We start from the raw sequence: 22715 nt of genomic DNA on the forward strand, positions 1-22715 counted from the left end.
GTCTGGTAAGGTAAACATGAAACATATCTCTGGCAAATGTTGCTGCATTAAAATAATGTAGTCAAGAATTTTCTTTAGGGCTGGGTTATGTATTTAAGTTCATTTGACACATGTATATATGTATTATACATACATGATACATATTACATACCTACCACAAAACCTGATAAAGGAAAACCTAACACAAAATCTCAAAAAGGAAAAAATATCCAGCCTAGTCATAATCCTTGTAATACATTTGTAGATACTAATATGACTTTAAATCAATTACATATACTTATATATAATATATAACATATTGTCTATTTAAATAACTAGGGATTAGAATGAAAAAGTGCAGTACATGTAAGACATAGTTGTCTAGGCATGTCATGGCACGATATTTTCACTGTAGGTAGGTAGATTTCTTACTGCAGCCCTAGTAATTGATCTGATACATGTATGCTGCTACAGAAGAGTCCATTGGATCCCCCCTTTCGATTAGTTTTGTTTCTCTGGACAGTTTCCATGTACCTGGGATAGGTGTTATGTTCAGAAGGCTGTTGGGAAGATCTCAGTGTAGATCAGGCTGGCCGATACCACTTCTCTTGTGTATGATGAGCAGCTATCTTATAAGATTATCATTTAGATTCTGAATGTCTTCCTTCTTGGGTCACTTTTGTGTGACCCAGGTTGTCTAGACCACAGAACACACTTATCACTAGGCATCAGCTGGCTGTGTTCCCACTTTGTGCTGTGCAGCATCCTCCTACCCTGGCCATGAACTGTAGGGATGTTGTGTAGACCTTCTCACCTCAGCTGCGTCATTGACTAAGACATTGGGCGTGTTGAAATGAACTGTAGGTCATGTCAGGTTTCTTTGGTTTTGAACAGAAACCAATGTTGCCACCAAAAGGGAGACTCTCTCAGTGGCAGGAGACTCTAGACCTGTGCCATCTAGTATTGTAGCCACTAACCACATGGATGATTTAAATTTAAATTGATCAGAATGAACTAAAAATTAAAACTGGAGCCGTACTAGTCACATTTCAAGTGTTCAGTAGCCACATGTGGCCAGTGACTTCTGTGTTACATAGTGTGCAAACACAAACCCTTTCCACCATCACGGAAACTTCCCCTGGAAGTACACCTCCAGATAACCTTACCTGGAGGCCTTCATTCCCATGTACTAGCCCAGCCATTCCTTCCATTGCTCTGTTCAAGATCCACGCTGAAGGAGAGTTGATTGGTCTGGCTTAAGTCATGTGCTCACGTCTTGGTCATATGGGTGTGAGAGAGGGTTGGGCAGGAGAAGCCTCCAGAGACCCCTCGGCAAGCCCCTGAGTTCATAGCCTCAAGACAGCACTCAAGGGCAGAGGGGTGCACAGTGCTATTGGCGGGAACTGGCTAAGAATGACAGATGCATACCATGGCAGTCTTTGAAAGCAAGATTTTGTGTTCGTCTGGTAGGTAACAATACATCCTTCAAAACATTTTTTAAAAAGATATCACAATGTATCAGCAAATATTTGTCTTTAAAGGTGCATGTAAACATTGAAAAATAAGCGTAATTTTGTTTTTAATGATTAAGACTTTGGTGTGTCTGTTTCTCTAACAGCGTGTGGCCTAATAGTTGAAAAAGCTTTCTATAATAAATATTAACGAAAGCTGTATCACAAAAGTGTTTAATTGTGGCCAGGTTGCTTAATTTGCTCTGGAGAAACATTTTTGATGTCCAGCCTTCCTTCCCCATCCCAGTCCTGATTGCTGAAGACTTCTCTACCATAATCCACAAAGAGCTCAAACTGACATAGTTCAGGCAGGTTCTGCTGGGGTTGAGCCAGCTAGGTTTTTCTCCTTACACATCCCTCTGCCTTGTGTGTGCGTGTGTGTGTGTGTGTTTTCATTGCTCTACAACAGGCCTCAAGGATTAGGAAGCATTACAACACTTTAAACATTGGTCACAAATGGCAGGATAAATATTTTTATGGTTTTTGTATGATTGTGACACAATCTAAGACTAGTAAACATGCCAGGTTTGTTCACATAGCTCACTCCTCTTTGACCCTGATGCTTTCATTGTAAAGTGAGAGGAAGTCAATTTTGTAAGCATCAAGCGCTGATGTATGAAGAAAGCTCTTGCCTAAGCTGTCTGACACAGAGTTCCACAGGAATCAGTTTGCAGCGGGCTTTATCATCCAAAGCTAGCATTGTACTGCAGTGTTTCCTCTCATGGTTCAAGGAAAAAACAACCTGAAGTGGGACTTTCTATTTATGAGAGAAGATTTATAAGTAATTCAAAAGTGGCATTTACTTCCGGCAGTCAGAGATCACTTCTGATCATATCTGTAAATGCCCTTAATTCGGTATCCACATGACTTTGAACTTGGAAGATTTGTTATGAGCATCCCCCTTTATTGGTATGACTTCTTTCTTTGTGCCATTTTGAGAAAGGAAAAGATGAAATCTAGAACAAAACAGAACAAAAAGCTTGGATTTTCCACCATTAAATGTTACTAAAACATACTTCATAATACAAAGTCATAAGGTATGGTCAGTTCTTTACACATTACATTGCAATTGATTGTGAAATGTCAAATAAAGCTTGCTTTAGATTATTTTAGCACATGTGAATATAAAAGGGGAAGTAACATCTATATTTTACATTATGCTGTACTTTGAGTTTAAGTCTTTTGGGCTTGGAGGAAAGGGGACGGTAGTCTCAGATTGCCGCCAACATCTCCCCATGGCATTGAAGGTTCTCATTGCTCCCAAGAGGCAGCAGGGAATACAGGAGATAACCAGATATTTTAAACATTTTACTTCTTGCCTTGTCTGGCAAAAGCTTGCAGTGCTTTAAGCCTCTGCTAATACAGGTTGCTACTTCAAAGTAAGTTGTGTTTTAAGTAGTATAATCTCAGGAGATTATTACCTAGGGAGAAAAATTCTTGACGTCTTCTCAAAAAGATGAAATGATGGAAAATTTATAAACAGTAATCTTACATTTCAGGTATATCTTTATTCTATCCAAGTGATACCTAAACATGAAGACATTTTGTTACATGATGAAAACAGTTTCGCCACTTGTGGTAGTGCCTGCTAATTGCCTACCCGTTTTCATTCTCCCTTAGTGGCAAAACACTCAGCAAGGAAACTACGTTTCCCAGCCTCCTCCAGCTACACATGGCCAAGTTCTAGCCAGTGAGATGCAAACAGATACTGTTGTTCGGTACTTAGTCAATGGCTTTGAAAATGGAGCACCTCCTTCCCATTCCCCCTTTTCCCTTCCTGCTATTTGGTTTGCAGACCTGACTGCAAGGCTTCAGCAGCCTTTTGGGACCATGAGATAATCTGAAGGACAGAAGATGCAGCCTGAGGACAGCAAATGAGAAACATTGAGGGAACCTGGTTTCTAACAGTGGTCATTTGTGAGCTTTATGCAAACCTGAAAAAACTGATCCCAAAATTTTGTTGCTGACTTCCAAGCTTTCAAGAAAGTGGTTAAAGCAATAAAATTAGTATAAAGTGGACACTGAAAAGGTTGGTGATCCAGTAGCATCATGTAGTGAAGTACTGACTAGCAAAAAACTCATTCCCCATACTCACTCGGTAATGGTCATCCTCAGTGCTTGTCATTTGTTAGAAAAGAGAAGCTTTGAACCTCAAAACAAAATCTTTAAAAGAATTCAGAGCATACCATATGAAATCTTTGCTATTGTAAATAAACTCGATCATGATATGAGCAAAAGCATTACATTTAAAAATGTAGCTCCATCAAAAGGAATCAAGGTCTGAGGAGGAAAGGTATAAGATGAGCTTGGAACATTTTGTGATACCAGATAACAGAAAGTTATCAATGACTATTTTGGTCATGTCAAAAGGACTTCAGAGCCAATCTAGTAAGTCCTCACTGGTCAAAGATGGGGTAGTTTGAGCATCAATAAAGATCTTAACTGCAGTGGGTTGTCATACATCAAATAGGTTAAAATCTATAAGTTAATTATGATTTCCAAAGATTAAAAACTTACTGTTTAGCATTAGAGGATACTAGGGAACCACCTTGTAATTTTGAAAACTAGTGAATAAATGAAAAGAATCAACCACTTATAAACTAGAAACTCATTTTTATATTATTTACAGATCACAAGCAAAAGAAACAAAAATACCCATTTTGAGTGTTTTCATCCTCTTGTTTTGTCTGTGGCTTCAGACAGCGAGTCAGAGCCATCCGCTCCCAGGATCTTGAGTACCAACGAAAGAAACTGATTTGAGTGTGAACAGTTACTCCTGCCCTGGCACACAACTTTACCGCATCACCAGGGAGCAGCAGTGACTCTCGCCTCTCTCTCTCCCTGCTGTACCACCAGACTTTTCATTTGATAAGTACACAGTTTTGAAATTCTTTGTTAATTTTGCTAAGCATTATTGGCATTCATCATTTACCTATAACGTAGCTTATTGTTTATTTTCATCACATTATCTGTTTAATGCCACATAGGAGGAAACATAATCCATAGCTGATAGATTCATTTTCTGCACATACACGTATCCCCTAAATAATTCATTAAGACTTCAATAAGGAGGTAATTGGTGTTTAAAATGCTAAATATTATGTAGAAATTGTAGTAGACTGTTACATAGCAGTTTACGTTTTCTTTTTTTTTTTCCCCCCCTGCCATTTTATTGATTTGTGGGGAAATTGGTTGGAGCTTTTGGGTGGGCTAAGAATAAATTACTGTTTTTCCCATTTAAAAATGATGGGTTCTCAGCATTCAAATATTTGCTTTTCAGTGGCTTTTAAAACACAGAAAATTTATTCCAGAAACCGTGAGGAGCATTATCTGTACCTTGTCTCATACTGTCCGTGAACTGAATTTTAGCAGTCTGTGACTGCACCTGCAGGGATCTCTTCCTCCTTCCCATTCAGCCCAGTCGCCCCACGACCTCCAGTTACGCACACCTGCTCTGTTCTGAATCCCGATTTACCTGCCTCTCACTCTGCAGCATCCTCACCTTCCAGTTCTGCTGAGACCTCACTAAGTCCTCAGGTCTGGGGACACTTTCACTCTCAGTCATTTCCCTCTTTTCCTCTCTTCTTTCCTCACACGGCCTAGATTTCATGGTTCTTTGTGATAATCACTTTCTTACAAATGACCTTAGCTACCTTTCCACTAACCTCATAGGGGAATTGTAAGGATTAAATGAGTGAATACTCTTGGAGTACTTGGGAGGATTTACATAGTGTTATTATGTAGTATCTGCTCAGTAATGTCAACAATTGCTATTACTTAGCTCTCTCCTCTCTTCTTGTACTTACCTGGCCAAGTTCCAGGCCCCACTCCCATCCCCCCAACCCCTATCACCAAGTAGCTAGAAATTGCTGGGGATGGAAAAGATAATCATGCTAACTCATCTCCTGATCACGCGTCTCAAATGTGTAGTTAATTTTGCCCAGCAACACTGCCATACTTCCCTGGTGTGTTTGCTGTTCCACTTTCTGAAATGCACGTTCAAATCTCTTTCCTCTATCCACCTGTACTTCCGGATGTTCTTGGTACAGATTACAGGAAACCCTATTTCAGCTGGCTTAAACGATAAGAAAATACCCTGTAGCATCACAAGCTGTCACAAAGTAAGGCGTCTTCAGGATTGATAAGGTCAGCAGCCTCGTGCTGTCTTTCTGCTGTGCCTTCCTCAGTTTGGAGAATTTGCCCTTGCCTCCTTCCATCATGGTCACAAGATGGCTGCCATAGCTCCAAGTGTCACATGTAGAAGTGGCAGCATCCTGGAAGAAGACCTGTGTCTTCCTGCATGTCTTTATTTCAGTGAAGAGTATCTTGCCTAGAAGACCCCTGCAGACATAACTTTATTGAAGGAAAGGTAGGGTGAACAGTGGTAGAACAGGTGGTTTATAAAACATGGTTGGCTGCAGCTGGGCAGCTGATTAGCCTCAGTGAGCACCTGTCCAGGTTTGCTGACATTTGTCTAAACACTGCCCCTAAGTGATCTTATTCAGGACCCTGGCTTTGAATGCCACCTGTATGATGCTAATCATTGGTAAACCTTATTCTCTGTGTCTAGTCTTACACATGACTGCTCCACTCTTATGTGTAAAAGAGACTTTATACTTACCGTGGCCAGAGCACAACTTCCCCCGCACCTCCATTCTTGTCAGTGTTCATAATATGGGACAATCACACACTCAGGCTAAAAATCTAGCCATTAGATTGACTTTCCTTTCTCCCAGCATCCATTTAACTAGCATTTCAGACAAAGCTTATTCCAAGTCCTCCACATCTCTCTCCCTACATTGCCCTATCTCAGTCCAAGCTGCCATCCTGTTATACTTGGGTGACAGCAGTAGCTGCCTTCTGGGCACCCTTCTCTAATTTTGTGTCTATCATCTCTTCTCCCCCAATCTTACACATGATCTTTTTAAAGTGCAGATCAAATTATGTCACTTGCTGGTCAAAACTCTCCAGTGCCTTTGTGTCACTTTGCCTAGGGTACAATGTAAACTTCTACTCCGCCTACCCAAGCTCCTGTCCTGCCACTCCTCACATCCTTTCCTCTGAGCCACAGTGGTCTCCTTCCTCTTCAATGGGCCATACTCTGCCTCACCTTTGCGTCTTTGTACCAGCTGAGCTCATCACTGGGTGTTCTTCCTGATCTTCATTTGGATGTCTGGTTATCATTCAGACATTGGCCTCACCTTTATCAAGCAGGCCTTCTCCAACCACCCCGTCTAAATTAGTCATCTAGTGCGCTGTCTGAGAACTCTTTTCCCTGCCTGAAATTCTCTGTGTAACACTCCTCACAGTCTCTTCTCTCTGGACCATTGCTTCTTGCCATTTGTCTTTGCTCCCCTCCTGCAGAATGGTAAAGGATGGTCTATCTTACTCAGCACTGTGAGTTCAGCACCTAGGACAGTGCCTGACACTTGTTAGGTTACTCAATCAATAAATTATTTATTGAACTTAAATAAGCTTTACTTGCAAAAAGTAAAACAGATAAACTCCCATTCAGTTTCATCTGACTTTTTAAAGAGAAAACTAGTAGTTTATTATTGTATCATTCATCTTTTTGGAGAGTAAGCAGTAGAAATTGACTCTGGCTACCCAAATGGAAAGGAAATTTATTGTAAGCCTCCTGAAATCAGTAGATGGATAGAGAGTGAAGCTGCCTGTCCAACCTCAGGCTGGCATCACTTGTTATTGATCCTTGTAGCCAAGGATAATTATTTTGAAACGGTTATATAATCTTCTTCATTTTTTCCTCGAAAAACCTTTGTCTTCCTTTATCTCCCTGAATATACACATCGTTTATGGCATGTGCATTCCCATTGCAATGCTTTATTCCCAGATTTCTTTCAGAGGCCCTCTTTCTGTTTTTTATTTAGGTGGACAAGCTCAAATCTTCATTGAAGAATGACAGTCCTATACCACTGTTTCTCAGAAGACGCTCTCAGATGCCCAGTGGCTTCTTGTCCCCCTCAGAGTAAACCCCAGGTCCTTTTGGGCCCATGGGACCCACAAGATCTGCCCGTGCTGTGCATTTCAGCCACACGGGACCTCCTTGTGCTCCACAAGTGAATCAGATGCAATTCCCACAAGACCTGTGCCCTACATGTTCCTCCTGGAGATGCATTCCCCAGACCTGTGTGGGAATCTTTGCTTCCTCCTGCTCAGTTGCAGTGTCACCTGCTTAGAGCCCTTCCCTGGCCATCCTGTCTTAACTGTACCCATCCCCACTCCGTCTCCCCCTGCTTTCTTACTCTGTGTGTATTTCTTTCTTTATTGCAGGGCTTCCCATGACAGTGCTGAACGCCGGGGGCCAGGGGCTTTGTTTTGTTCATGGATGTATCCATGTACCAAAACAGGGTCCCTCCGTAGTGATGCTTCAATGAGTGAACATTGACAGTGAGATGACAACAAATGGGTTGTCATCTGTGAAATTAGTTTTAAAGGAGGAATTCCAAAATGGTCCTAAACAAGTAGACAGCATGTGAGGTGATGATTGCAATTACTTATTTGGTTATGTAAATTCTGTTGCTGTAATTTAAGAGAATTATGTCTCCACCTCCTGTTTTAGAGCAGTGGGTTAGTAGATTCTGCTAACTTTTCAGAGGAATGTTGGAGCCTATTAGAAATGCAGAACCTTTGGTTTGCCTCATACCCACTGAATCAGAACCTCCAAGTTGACAGACACAGCCAAGGCAAAAGCCTCAGAAATCCCCTTGTGTTTTCTAAGCATTCACACATTAGAAAGGGAAGGGCAGTGGCCAAGGCAATTTCTTTCTTTATAGCATAGTAATGCGACTTTGGAACTCAGTTTCTGCTTGCTGATCTGGACATATTGTCATGTAGGTACACGTAACTTCACATAGTACCTTTGGCTGGTGGAGTGTTGAAATGACAGAAGTATTATACTTGCTTTTCTGTGGAAGGAAAAGTGCTATAAATTTACTACCCCTCGGAAGGTTTGAGGCACTTGTTTTTTAAAATTTATTTTTAACTGACAAATAATTGTATATTTATGGGTACAATGTGATAATTTTGTTTTTGTTTTTATATTTTTGGAGACAGATCTCGCTCTGTCACCCAGGCTGGACTGCAGTACACAATCATAGCTCACTGTAGCGTCTCTTCCTAGGCTCAAATGATCCTCCTGCATCAGCCTCCGTAGTTAGCATGCGATGCCTGGCTGATTTTGAATCTCTGTGTGTGGTAGAGACGGAGTCTTGCTATGTTGGCCTGGCTGGTCTCAAACTCCTGGGCTCAAGCTATCCCCCTGCCCCAGCCTCCTAAAGTGCTGTGATTACAGGTGTGAGCCACCACCATGCCTGGCCATGGTATATTGATCTACATAAACATTGTAGAAAGAGTCAGTCAAGCTATGTAACATATCCACTACTTCACCAACTTACCTTTTTTTGTGTGGTGAGAACATTCAAAGTCATACACTACATACTATTATTAACTGTGGTCGCTGTGAGATCTTTGTTTTTAGTGGAAGCCTTGTGAGCTATCCTGGTAGCTTCATATTTCTCCTCATACCCAGTAGTACCATGGAGTACCTGCAGGAGTGTCCTGGGAATGTGTTACTTGCTGATGTCGTAATCCCTGAGTATATGGCTCTAGCCCAGGGAGCCTCAGAGCAGATCCTGACCAGGAGTCAGGGCTCTGTGTTGGAAGCTGTTGGGATGGACAGTGTGAGTTTGAATAGTTTTATAGACCTCTGTCACCTTGAATGCATTAGGGCTGCTTGTCAGACTGAAACAATTATAATTTCACGAAGGACAATCCTATTTTTTAATTCCACTGCTTAATTTCATCAGTTACCAAGACTGTTTAGGAATCCTGAATTCAGATGCCTAAGGGAACTAGCAGATTATATGATCTAATCTAATGAAGCAAGCCTGGTATAAACAATCAACTGACAGAAATAGGATACACTGTCTTCACTTTTACCTAACTCTGAGTTAATATTGGAGTTTGATATTCAGAATTAAGAAAAGGTGAATTGAAGTAATTTTTTTTCTAGTTCTCTTCTTTACATTTGGAGCTTGCAGTCTGATGCCAGGCATGGCGTGCTAACTAGGGAGGCTGAGGCAGGAGGATCATTTGAGCCTAGGAGGTGGATGCTACAGTGAGCTATAATTGTACCAAGATTTCAGTGGTACATCTCGTCTTTTGGATTGGGATGTTTTTCTGCCCTACTTGACTTCCTTAACCAGCAAGAGTACTGAGTTTCATTTAGTTTAATTATAGAAGATGCCTGTTAGTAAATTTAAGTACTTTCAAGCTGGAAAAGAATGTGGGCATAAAAAGTTTTGCCATTTGGGGTAACTATTCCTGAGATATTTGTAAAAATCTTAGATTCCATATCAATCATGTTTAGTTGTCCAATATGGCATTGTAACTTCCATTTGTAAAGTTCTTTGCTCATGGTATTTTTAGTAATTGAGAAAGGCAAACTGAACAGATTATATCATTTTTATAAAATTTGAAATCATGAATTTTGTATGCCTGAGGGGTGGAGGGGACAGTTTACTTTCAGTTCCGCACATGTAAAAATATATATAATTCAGGCCATCAGTCTTAGATTTCTGCAAACCGAGATAATTTCTTGCCAAACATGTTCTACAAGTTAAAATTTCAGTGGGAATGAGTGAATGAAACCATGTATTTGTGTAATCATTTGAGAACGTCCCTTTCAAGAAGTGGTGTCGGGAATACTTTATACCCTATGCAAAAATTAACACAAAACTGATCAAAGACTGTGGCATAAGAACTAAAAGTATACAACTCTTAAAGAAAGCATAAAGAAAAAGCTTTATAACATTGGATCTGGCAGTCATTTCTTGGATATGACACTGGTAACACAGGCAACAAGAGAAAAAAAGAGGTAAATTGGACCAAAATTAAACGACTTTTATGCATCAGACACTATCAACAGAGTGAAAAGGCAACCCATGGGATGGGAGAAAATATTTGCAAGTCTGTATCTGATAAAGGATTAATATCCAGAATGTATAAAGAACTCCTATAACTGAGCAAATGAAACAACTCAAGACGCAAATTAAAAATAGGCAAAGAACTTTAAATAGACATTTCTGCAAAGACGATATATGGATGGCCAATAAGCACATGAAAACTTGCTGTTTGTCACTAGTCATTAGGGAAAAGCATCACTACTCACAGTGAAATTGTTACCAAAGCACCAGGGGTTTGGTTTAGATCTCCTGCTCACCGCACAGAAACCCCATCACTGTCACCACAAGTACTGCCAAGGAAGAAGGCTTTAATTGGCTGCTGCTGCTGAGATGGAAGCTCAGCCTCAAATTCATCTCCCTAACCCACTAAAACTAGGGGTTTTTATAGCAGGGAAGAAATGTAACAATGTGTAAGAAAACAAGAACTAGGGAGGGGCAGGGAGTCATCTGGTGTGGTGATCTGCTGAGTTTTGGTTCTTTGATACTTTTCTTTGAAAGGCCTGAAGGTCCTTCTCTGGGGAAGAAACTCAAAACAGATGCAAGTTTCAAGCTTTAACAGCAGAAGGGTCAATTTCTTTGTTTATCCAAAAAGAACTGTCTATGGGACTATTGGGTGGGTTTCAAAATGCTACTGCGCACCCATTAGGATGGCTACTATAAAAAAAAAAAGTAAGTGTTGGTGAGGGTGTAGAGAAATTGGAATTCTTGTTCTCTGTTGGTAGGAATGTAAAATGGTTTGGTGACCATGGAAAACATTATGGTGATTTCTCAAAAAATTAAACTAGAATTACTGTATGATCCAGCAGTCCCAGTCTGTGTATATTGAAAGCAGAATTGAAAGCAGGATCTTGAAGAGGTATTTGTATATCCATGTTCATAGCAGCATTATTCACAATAGCCAAAAGGTAAAGCAACCCAGGTATCCTTCCAGGGATGAATGGGTAAGCAAAGTGTGGTATATATGTACAAAGGAATGTTATTCAGCCTTAAAAAGGAATGGATTTCTGACACATGCTGCCACAGAGGTGAATCTTGAGGACATTATGCTAAGTGAACAGCTGAATCACAAAAAGACAAATACTGAATGATTCCATTTATATGAGGCAATAAAGTAGATGGCTTGTGATGTCATCCGAAAAGGTCAAGTCCTGGATGCAGTGTTAGAGGGTGAGCCACGCTGAGGGTTTTCGCCTGGTTCCTGTGATGCATCGGTTTCAGTGAGTCAGAAAGGTAGCTCTCTTCTGCACCATACCTCTAGCCTCCATGGCAGGCCCCGCCAGCCATCTGTTGTGTTGTGCATCCAGCTTAGGAAACAAAGCATCCAGCTGTCTGCACCTCAGCTTAAGGGACTGGGTCTTTTTCATAGTGTTAGTTACCACCTACATGACCGTTACTCTGTTAAGTTTCTGCAAAAATCCTCATACCTCAGAATCATACTATAAATGGAACAATATGATGAACGAGTGTGAGCTTCAGGGACTTGGAAAATGTTTATGTTGAATAAAAAGTGTGACATTAACAATGTGGGTCACATTTGTTAATTTTGACCAGTCTACATTAAACTTTTCATAGAACAAGAAAAAGAACCATTTCCTAATACGCTTATCATGAATAATATATATTCGTTAAGTTCTTCAGTCTCATCAAAATTCTCGTCAGCTCCATGAGTAAATATAGTTATCTGAGTTATATTTATATCTGTGTTCTAATCAGCTGCCATTGGAAGCACCATAAATAGCTTGTCTTTTCCCTGCAGCTTATACCATAAGTTCTCAGACCTATCTTTACTACACTGAGCAACATCATTGTCGAAAGTTAAATTTAAATTTGTCAATGCTTCATTGTCTTCAGACACATATTTTCTTCTGTATCGAGTAAGCACCTGTATAAACTCACCATCTCTAACTACTGGGGTAGCTTAAACATGTAATAACTGCATTTTGCAGTGGCATATTGTATTTGTTTGAAAACAATCTGTATTGAAAATATGAGTCCTTTTGCAATTCATTCAGGGTTTCTTTTTCTAAATGTTACCTGTTTTCTAAATATTAGTTATGGTTCTTAATATGGTTTGCTTAATAATGGCATCTTAAGCTCTGTTCTTCCAACTGAGGCATACTTTATTAAACGTGTGCCTTCTTGTGGTCTTTAATTTTTTTCCACTTTTCATAGAGATGTGAACAAGAAATGATTTTGCTTTCCTTTAAAGGAAAAGTACTGGAGTAACGCTTTCTGGAGCATTGCAGTAATGGAGGGTGGTGGACACTGGCACATGAAAAAATGTTGTGTCTAAAAGGCACAGCTGCAGTTGATACAGGTGGAAGTTGGTTTTTTAGATAAAATCGCTCGTCTAGTTTTAAATGTTGCTAACTAATGCAGAAAGAAAAGTTTTGAATTTTGTAAGCCAAGTGAAGTCCAGTGAGTGAGCTTGTGTAGATGGCGGGCATCAGTTTGCTTTTCCTGCTCTGTAAGGGGGCAGTCTGCTGCTCCTCTGCTTCCTGGCACAGCCGTTGATAGGTGAGATTTAGGTGAACACTGATGTTGAAGCTGTTTTCATATTCTTCTTGGTAGACATTGAGGCTAGACCTGTGTTACCTGCTTTTGCCCAGCTTTGTGTTTAATGAGATCCCATCCTCATCACTGGAAGATACTGTAGTGAATACTTACATGGATCTAGTGAGTTAGGCCATCTTCAGCAAAATAGGCATCTTTTGCTGCAGAACTGTTTTGACCTAGGTTTACCCTAAATCATACTAATATACCCACTGTGTTCCCTTGGAGTTGAAGAGTTAATCAACTCCTGAAGTCCCTAAAGTGGTAAGTGGCAACGTCAAAACTAAATGCATGGCTTCTGACTCCACACACAGTGGATTTTCCTCACCAACTGGAAAAGGGTGTGTTTATGTGAGAGAGCATCTCTGAGAGAAGAGCTAACAGAGATGACCAGAACTTGCACTGAGAAAAAAACTACCAGCAGGACAAAGCCTGTTTTCATGAGTCATTGTCTGGTTTTATTTCTAAATTAAAATTTGTTTACAGTATATTTACCATAAAGGATTCTTAAAAAAAAAAAAAAATGAGTTGAATGTCTCACAATGTGTTAAGATTTATTTAAGCTGAAAGAAGAATGCCAAGCTTGGTGGAACTCTGCCTTTCTAGTCAGTGGACTTACTGGCTGGCACTGCCTATCCACTGCTGTTCACCTGATGGTTACTGACGTGGTGATGACTGTGGATTGGACTCAGAGTATGTCAGAGAGGTTGCAGGTGATAGTGCCAAAATCACTTAATAAGGATGTAAGGTTCTCAAGTCCTTTTTTGGTGTTACTAGTTTTATAAGGGAATTAAGAAATTAGATTCTGTTCGGAAGTCGTTTTCCAGCTACTAATTTTAATATATAAACTTCTGGCCCTGGTTTATTTTTATAAATGAAGATACGAAACACTGAAGTGTTGAAACTAACAGGTATCAAATCATTGCCTTTTCTCTCTCCTTCACCCCTCAGGGGGAACACAGCGATTGCCGCGCGCCATTGGAATGTCCCTGGCCAAGGAGCTCATATTCTCTGCGCGAGTCCTCGATGGCCAAGAAGCCAAAGCAGTGGGCTTAATCAGCCACGTTCTAGAACAGAACCAAGAGGGAGATGCTGCCTACAGAAAGGCCCTGGACCTGGCCAGAGAGTTTTTACCTCAGGTATTTCTCATTAGAGTTTATTTTTTCTCATTTTAGGAAATTTTATAACACTTTGACTAAAACAGCAGTCACCTTGCCTACCAAAGAAGTCCCTGGCCTGCTTCCAAGTAAAGGGGTGCATGGGCTGTGTAAAACTAGAGCGGTTACACGAGATAAACACTACGATCCTGTGGAATTCCGATGAGGCTTTAAAGATGCTCCAAGGGTCTTCTCGTAGCCACACTTTGATAAAATATCCCTTGACAACATTTGTCACGTGTGCACAACTTCCTAGCCAGGTGTTTTAATGTGCTCACCAGCTGAACGCTCTAACGGAAGCCGTAGCCATGGAGAGAAAGAGTGATAGGGCTGGCTGTCACACTGGGCCACCCCAAGTCAAAATACATTGAAATATGCTGTTTTCTAGTAAGATACCATAGTCTGTTGTGCCACAGTGGACTTTCATTGCAGTGGCTTCACTTGAAAAGTGAAGAGCCTGCTTGAAAAGCAGTAGTTGTTTGTCTTTGTGTGTGTGTGTGCTTATGGTGGTGTAGGCATGGTTTTCACTCTGTTGTGCTTTCCCACAAGTACACTTTCAAAATCTAGAACACAACGCATGTGGCTGACTCCGGAGTGGTATCAGTGGCCGTGCACTGACAGTCCTCTTTTAAGCTTTTTGTCACCCATTCAGATATATTTTTCAAATACGCCTTTGGTCTGAAATCACAAGATTAAAGGGCTTTAAATTGAGAGAAAGGGTCTTCTTTTGTGGTGTAAGCAGTAGTGATCTTTCTTTATTCCTGTGGAATTTGAAGTTTTATAACCCCCTAACCATTTCTGGAGTTAAAATAGTTTTTCTCTCTAACTCAGGGTTGCTTGACTCAAACAGAATTCATAACCTTTTTGTGTGCTGTGGATCTTTTTGGGAATGCCATGAGATTCCAAATTCATGCATTTGAATCTTTTAAAAAATGCATGAATGTTCACATTTGTTCAGAGTCTTGCATCCAGTTTCAGAAAGTATTCTTGGCACTCAGCACAGGAGCCTTTGCTGACACACCAGGCCCCACTCTGCTGGTATGCACCTGCTGAATCAGTTTTTTAAAACCACACTGCCTGGCATTGACGCTCTGGTCCTTCTTAATTAACTTAGGAGCTGTTAGCTCTTTTAGGGAAGGACCGTTACATAATTTATTCCCCATATAAGGTAATGCAGAGCCATACATTCAGTAGATGCTCAATGTGTATTTGTTGGATTGATAGAAAGCAAATAAAAAAAGATTTTTGCCTTAAAAAGAAAAGATTCTCACTACAAACTTATTTATTCTCCCCAGATATAGAGAAATCTCTACCTAAAGAGAAATTAAAGGTACAAGTGTCAGGAGAGTAATAATTTGACTGAATATTGGTGTTATAACTTAGCTTGGCTTAAAACTTTATGACCAAAACATATCTCAGTTGAAAGAAAGGGGTATGTTTAAGAAAGGTTATGGCGGAATTCCAGTTCTGATGATCTGCAGAGCCTGCTCCTGGCCTCTTGACATGGACGTTCAGTTCTCTGCTTCAGAGCTCCCTATAGGCAGCTTATTATCCCCTTAGGGCCTGACTTGCTCTCTCTCCCATGATGCTCCTGTGACCACCATGCAGCAAATGCCACCACCATCCACACACCGCCCCACCTGAGAACGTGAGCAGCGTCCTCCCCTCTGCTCCCTCCTTCCACTCCCAGTGTGTCGAGCCGCATCCCACTGTGTGGTCACCCAGCCGTCATCACAGTCCCTGCGCGTGTGCCTTTGTCACCTTTCATTTGAAGGACACTCCTTCAGAATGTTGATTGTTAAAATTAATTTTCCTCCAGGTCAAATGTATAAGCAGATGTGGAGTTACTTCAGAAAATACGTGACTGCAAAATTATGTGCACAAGTTACCAAATGAAGTTTGAGTGGAATCATCTTTATTTTTATGTTTGTTACTTTGTTGCCAAATGATTAGTCCTCCAGGTAACTGAAAGCTTCTGTAAAATTAGTATTTCTAGGTGATACCTGTATTATATATCACTTCCATTTATCTGAGAAAAAAAGGCTTGTAAAGGAGAAAAGGCATTGGTTTTATGTTTTAAAGGGGGAAACATTAAATCAAGCACTGTCTCTAATAGCATTTTGAATTTTCCTGTTTTTCTCACGGTTTTCTAAACCTTACTTCCCAAAGTGTGGTCTGTGGACCAGCAGCCTGGGCATCTCCTGGCAGCTTGTTAGACGTGCAGAATGTCAGGCTCATCTCAGACCCACTGAGTCCACATCTGCATTTCCACAAGAAGGATGGGGATTTGTGTGCATCTCTAGGAGTTTGACAAGCACCTTTTCTTGGTCAGTTGACGATGAAAATGGAAAAATTAGAGGAGCACACCGTTTAATGAAATGGATTGATTATCATGAAAAAAAATGGTATTGGTGTCTACCACACAGGCAAATCACAATGGGAAGAATTATCAATAAGATACTTGTCTACCAAGTATATCCTTGGAAATTGTGGCCTTTGAAAAAGATTTGTAAACATGATTTGGAAGAAAATTTAGATAGGTCAAATTTAATAATAGAAACTCCTTGATAGGAAAACATTTTTTCATGCATTCATCCATGTCACCATCCAAGAGTCCTTTGCTGTGCTTGTTGTTTAGAGACTACCTTGTGTTTTAATTCAAAAGAGCATTCAGTTCAAAATATAGCATTGGATTCACATTCATCACCCATAAACAGTATTTAGGACTTTAAAATGTGATCAAATAATGAAATTCCATCTGAGGTAGGATAGCTTGGTAAGAGTTTGGCTTCTGCAAGACACAGGTAACATTTTCCTTCTCACAGCAGATATCCAGTTCATTCCTCAGTGACTCTCCTACATCCTGAAAGACTTATGTAGACTTCAATTTTATTTGTGCTGTGGGAGCACTGCTTAGAGGACACTCTTGATTAATCCACCATCATTACTATCAGTTATCAAGGCTAACGGAGGAAAGATAGAGAGCCAGTGTCTGAAAGAGATGATATCAGAACCTTACCTTAATCAATAGCAACAGCCTTATCCCCGGCCCAAGCTTCTGTCAAAACCCCTAACTGGTATGGTACTGAGGTGAAGACCTTACCTCCTTTTCCTTCCTCTACTTAACTTCTAGGAAGTGTTGCTGAAGAACAGCAAGCTCACAGCTGGACACGCACTACCTGCTTACCTTTAAGGATCTGGAGTTTGCAGCATAACAGAACATTGTGGAATCTAAATAATGTGCTGATGCAATTGTTGCAGTTGCTCTTTAATTACAGCCTTGCAAGGCTCAGAAAATTTTCCGTGTAGTATCTGACAGCCATTGCTGGCTGTGCCATGGATCCAGTGGTGGGAATTCTGAATTTTACTGAGATATACAACATAATTTGCATAAATAATAATTAAAGTCTGTTTCTTTAATTTGAATTTTAGGGACCTGTTGCAATGAGAGTGGCAAAATTAGCAATTAATCAAGGGATGGAGGTAGGTTCCTTAATGCTTGAGTTTGTTTTGGAAATGAACCATGTTTAGACTTCCATGTTTTTTTTTAAGTTCTAAAATATGGTTGTTTAAATGCTACTATTACTGAAAGCTACTGAAGTTCCTTGCAGCTACGTCATTTATTTCATTCTTATGGTTATTGCTAATTCAGTATCATAAGCACAGAATTCAGTAATTTTATCAGTGCCCTGAAGCTTATGACATGCTCATTACTTTTGCCGTCGAGTTAGTAGACAGATTTATTGGCTAGTAGTTCATAGAAAACCAGAGGGACAGGGCATTCTGTGTATTTTTAGCATCGGTATTATATTACATAAAACATTCCAAGGAGAACTCCTAGCTCTCTCTACCTTTGCTTCTCAGTGTGCAGAAGCAGGGAGGCACACGCAATGCAAGGTGAATCCATTGTGTGTCCTGCGGGTACCCCAGGGAGATGACTCCAAAAGAGTGGAGGTCCCAGGCCAGGGAGGAGGAGATGGTGCACATACCCATTTATTGGACTTTTCATGGCAGTTGTTAAATTTTGGTTAAATTATGGGTATTTTGAAGAAAAGTGCTTCCTTCTTGCAGACTGAGTAACCTCCATATCTTCCTTGGCTGTATAGCAGTAAAAAGAGATGGACTTTATTAGCAGTAAATACAGTTTCATAAATTTGCAAAAGTATTTGGTTTATTTAAATATTTACATAATGGTAACAATACTAATAGGAAATATCTTATATAGCCCTTACTATGTACTAAGCATCGTGAGTGTGTGTGTGTGTGTGTTTGTGTGTGTGTGTGTGTGTTGCGATATAAAGGCCTCACCTGGATTAACTCATTTAATCCTCACAATTCTCGCATTGGGTGAGCATTATAATTAGCCCCTGTTCAGACATGCCTCTTTGAAGCACAGAGAGGTTAAATAACTTCCCCAAGTAACTCAGCTCCCAAGTGACGGAGTCCGGACGAACCCAGGAAGCCTGGTTCTGAGTCTCATGTTGGTCACACTCTATCTGCTGAACTGTATCAAAGGATTGGGGGCTTTGGGGGTAGGGTTATTCAGTTTGAATTTCTGTTGACTGTACCGTATTTTACAAAGTTATTTCTGCTGAAATGCATTATGTTTTTATTCTCAGGTCGATTTAGTAACAGGGTTAGCCATAGAAGAAGCTTGTTATGCTCAGGTATGTAATACAATCACAGATTCAATGAGGATGACCCTTACAAATTGTATTTACCTTTTGTATAATTCAAATGAATTTCACTGAGCAAGATTACCCTTGTGCCCATTCCAAAATCATACAAATGGGTTGAAATTAGTTGTTTTTGCTATTTGTTACCAGCTGCTATGACTGATTCTGTTCCACAGGAATGTCTCTTGTCTATATAATCTGGAAAACTCTTAGAGTAACTGAGTCAGTCCTGGGTGTGCAGGAGCTGTCTCTCTAGGCTTATGCTTTCTTTTGCGCGTATGGCTCTGGTCTCCCACTCCAGTGTAGAGAGGTAGAGGAGAGTGGTGGCGAGCGTGTGCCGGCCCACGCAACCTGGGATGAGACTCCTTGGCTTTTCCTGAACTTCTGAGCCTTCTCTCCTGCCCACTGAAAGTTCACTAATGAAATTATAGTTTTATTTTTTACACAACCGGCACTTTTCATCTGTAAGTTTTGCATTTGTGGATTGAACCAAGTATAAATTGAAAATATTCAGGGGAAAAAAAAGCATGATTGCATCTGTACTGAACATATGCTGACTTTTTTCCTTATCATTATTCCCTAAACAATGTAACAACTGTGTACATGCCATTTATATTATATTAGGTATTATAAATAATCTAGAGATGATTTAAAGTATACAGGAGGATGTGCATAGGTAATATGATATACCATTTTATTAATATATAAGGGACTGGAGTATCTGCAGATTTTGGCATCTGCAGGAGGTCCTGTAACCAATCCCCTGCAGATACTGAGGGATGAATGCATACAAATTAGTAGGTCTCCCAGTAGAGGAAAAAAGTGTTCTCCCTTTTTCATCTTTCTCTGAAAGATAGAACTTTGTTTTAGGGCATTTGAAATAGCAAAAAAGTTTTGTTCTACCTTTCCTGAGAGTTGGAAACTGCATGAGCTCTCGTTTAAAGGAGCAGTATCTAGAGTGTGACTCTGTGCACAGCCTGTATGTATACATCACCACCTGTCATTGATGAGTACATGCCATGAGGAAGGTGAACTGCACGTCTTAGAAATAGACTCAGAGCCCAAAGAAAAATTTTAAAAGCACATTTGGCCATAAATTACAACTTAACTAAATGTAAAAACCAGAAATTATACAAGGTATTCTTCAGACCACAATGGAATTAAACTAGAAATCAATAAAAGATTGCTAGAAAAGCCCAAAATATTGGGTGATTAAACAACACCTTTCTAAATAATGTTGTATGTCAAAAATGTCCTGAGGAATTATGAAATATTTTGAATTAAATTAAAATGAAAATACAACTTCTCAAAGTTTGTGGGATATATTGAAATCAGTGCTTAGATAGAAATAGCATTAGATGCATATATTAGAGAAAAGATCTAAATCAATAATAACCTTCCACCTTGTTAGGAAACTAGAAAAAGAAGAGCAAAATGAGGTAGAGAACTACTTGGAGTAAGGAGGATGAGTTTGGTTACATAATAAGGAGAATTGTTTCAAGTGACTGATAGATTTTAAAATTTTAGAATGTGGTTTTAAGTAGTTTTCTTAGATAGTGCTTGATAAACTTTTACAGCTGTTTTAACATTTTTGACATATTTAATATTTTGTTTTTTTAGACCATTCCAACGAAAGACAGACTTGAAGGTCTTCTTGCTTTTAAAGAGAAAAGGCCCCCTCACTATAAAGGAGAATAAAAGGAAGAGAAATTCTTAAGATGCCAATGTACTAAATGTACTTCTGGAAGTGTCTTTCGGGTCCACTGTATGCCTCAGCACATGGAATCTCAATGACCAAAGTGAAGAGCAAATTATTCATATAGTGTAGTAAGCATCTGGAATGGACCCATCCGTGTACTTCATTCAAATGTGTAAATGTCATATTCATTCAGATTTGTAAAGCTAGTAGTGTATATTGTCAGAAACAGAATCTAAGTTAGATATACATTTTTAAATATTTACTGCATATGCGGCTTTCTGTTCTTAATTTTTTAATGTGAATAATTTATATATTGCACATTCTAGGGAATAATATTGATTGTATGTCTACTGTGCTGCATTAAGAAAATAAAATTTCTATATACCAAAAATGTGAAGTTATACCAAATAAAGTTTCTAAGTAATTAATGCATACGAACAGATACATATACATATATCTAAACCTGAAAAATGAACTGATAGATATTCTGAGTGAAAACTACCTAATACAAATAAAATCAGTGAAAAGAAAACATGGGAATTTTTCTTTTACCCCATTCTTTTTGAATTGACTAAATCATTGCATGCTGGACTTTAGAAGAAACAGCCCTTTCATTGCTGCTTCTGTCAGGCAACCTGTTTACATCATCAGTCCCGTAATACGGTATCGAAGGTGAAGAATTAATCCAAAGACTGAAACCAAAGAACCGAAGCGGACAGGAGACCTGGTGAAGTGGGACTTGCAGGACCTCCGCCCAGCAAGTGGTTTGGCCACCAGGCCTAGGAAAGGTGATGTTTACACACGAAGGAGGAAAGAAAGTGGGGCAGCCAGGATTGGAGCATGAAAATGGCTTGGGGTCATGGATTAAAGTGGAGACCGTTCTCTGCTTCCTTACCCTCAGCTATTTGCATCCAATTTCTGTAAGGGAAAGAGGTGAACTTAAAACAACTCTTTGTCCTAACAAACACCTGCCTTCCTACCCAGGCCAGGCTAATAAGCCGTAAACAGAGGGGCCTCCAGGTTGCGTGCCTGAGTAGCTGTACCTGGGAAGTAGGCATTGGTAGGTGTGTGGGACATCGGAAACTGGAGAATTCGCTGTGGAAAAAGGAAGGAGAACATTCTGTTGCCCTTAAATAATTTGAGATAGCTCTACTTTACATTCATTTTACCAAACCACACTGCCTTCCTAGTTGGCGCCAGGTCTGAGTCTGGTCATGCTGGAGACGACGTCCCTGGGAGTGCCCCTTGCCCACTGAACACTGCAGCAAGCTTCACTGTGGTGCAGCCCAGCTGTGTCCTTAAGGTGTCCTCCTTTCACATTTCCGTATATCAGATAAACACCCATTTTACTGTGGATTTACATCCTCATCATGACGACTTCATTGCTGTTTGAAAGCATGTAGGCTTCATTTTTTAAATTCTGAAACTTACATTTTTTAACTTGGGAATTTGAACTCAACCTCAATTCTGAAATTCTTCTAGGAGGCAAATGTGGACTGGCCATCTGCTGATGTCTGTCCTGACAAAGGTAGGCAGTATCTTCACTAATGTCTGGACACTAAGGTGAGTGCTGTTTTCTTTACCACCTTAGGTGCTGAGGCTCTGCGGATTTATGACAATTGCTCAGCTGATCATCATACTATAAAGAGGGCTTATTAAAATTCACGTTTGGCTCTCTCTGTGGTGGTCGTGTTGGGCGGCAGGCATGCTTGTGTACTGATAAACTTGCTGAGCGGTTCGTTTTATGCATGATAATTTGCACCTAAAATGCTGGTGGTGGTTTTCATAGCCCTTTAAAGGTTGCAGGGCCAGTTTGTCCTCTCCATGACATGCTAAGTACCACTTTCTCTTTGAGCAGGAAATAATTATGTTATTAGGAAAAAATGATTCAGAGTGTGCGAAGTCGTTTCTCTTAACTTGGATTCATAGTCTAGTCGACTGTCACTGATCGAGCACTGTTTAATTTCCTAACAAGTTCTGATGAAGTCGCTGGAATGTATCTGAAAGCAAAGTCCTGCAGTGACTTAAGGTATTGCAGACTTCACGTATTATGGCAGAGAAAAGTGTCTGTCCAATTCTCTGAATCAGCGTTTGCCTTTCTCTTGATTTTCGTTTCAGTATCAGTCTTGCTGCTAAGTAATCCTGATCCTCCCCCA

The 22715-nt window shown here is 40.0% G+C and overlaps 1 protein-coding gene across 1 annotated transcript; it reads left to right on the top strand.

Moving 5' to 3' along the window:
- The first annotated feature begins 9046 nt into the window (after window positions 1-9046).
- Window positions 9047-21091, top strand: LOC116268676 (methylglutaconyl-CoA hydratase, mitochondrial-like). The gene is made up of 6 exons (XM_031654881.1): window positions 9047-9190; window positions 13591-13720; window positions 13979-14166; window positions 17617-17667; window positions 18804-18851; window positions 20481-21091. Exons 1-6 carry the CDS (start codon window positions 9047-9049, stop codon window positions 20556-20558), a joined length of 639 nt encoding a protein of 212 aa, XP_031510741.1. The 3' UTR covers window positions 20559-21091.
- Window positions 21092-22715: the final 1624 nt, after the last annotated feature.

This window comes from Papio anubis, chromosome 13, assembly GCF_008728515.1.
Source record: "Papio anubis isolate 15944 chromosome 13, Panubis1.0, whole genome shotgun sequence".
NCBI classification, from domain to species: Eukaryota; Metazoa; Chordata; class Mammalia; order Primates; family Cercopithecidae; genus Papio; species Papio anubis.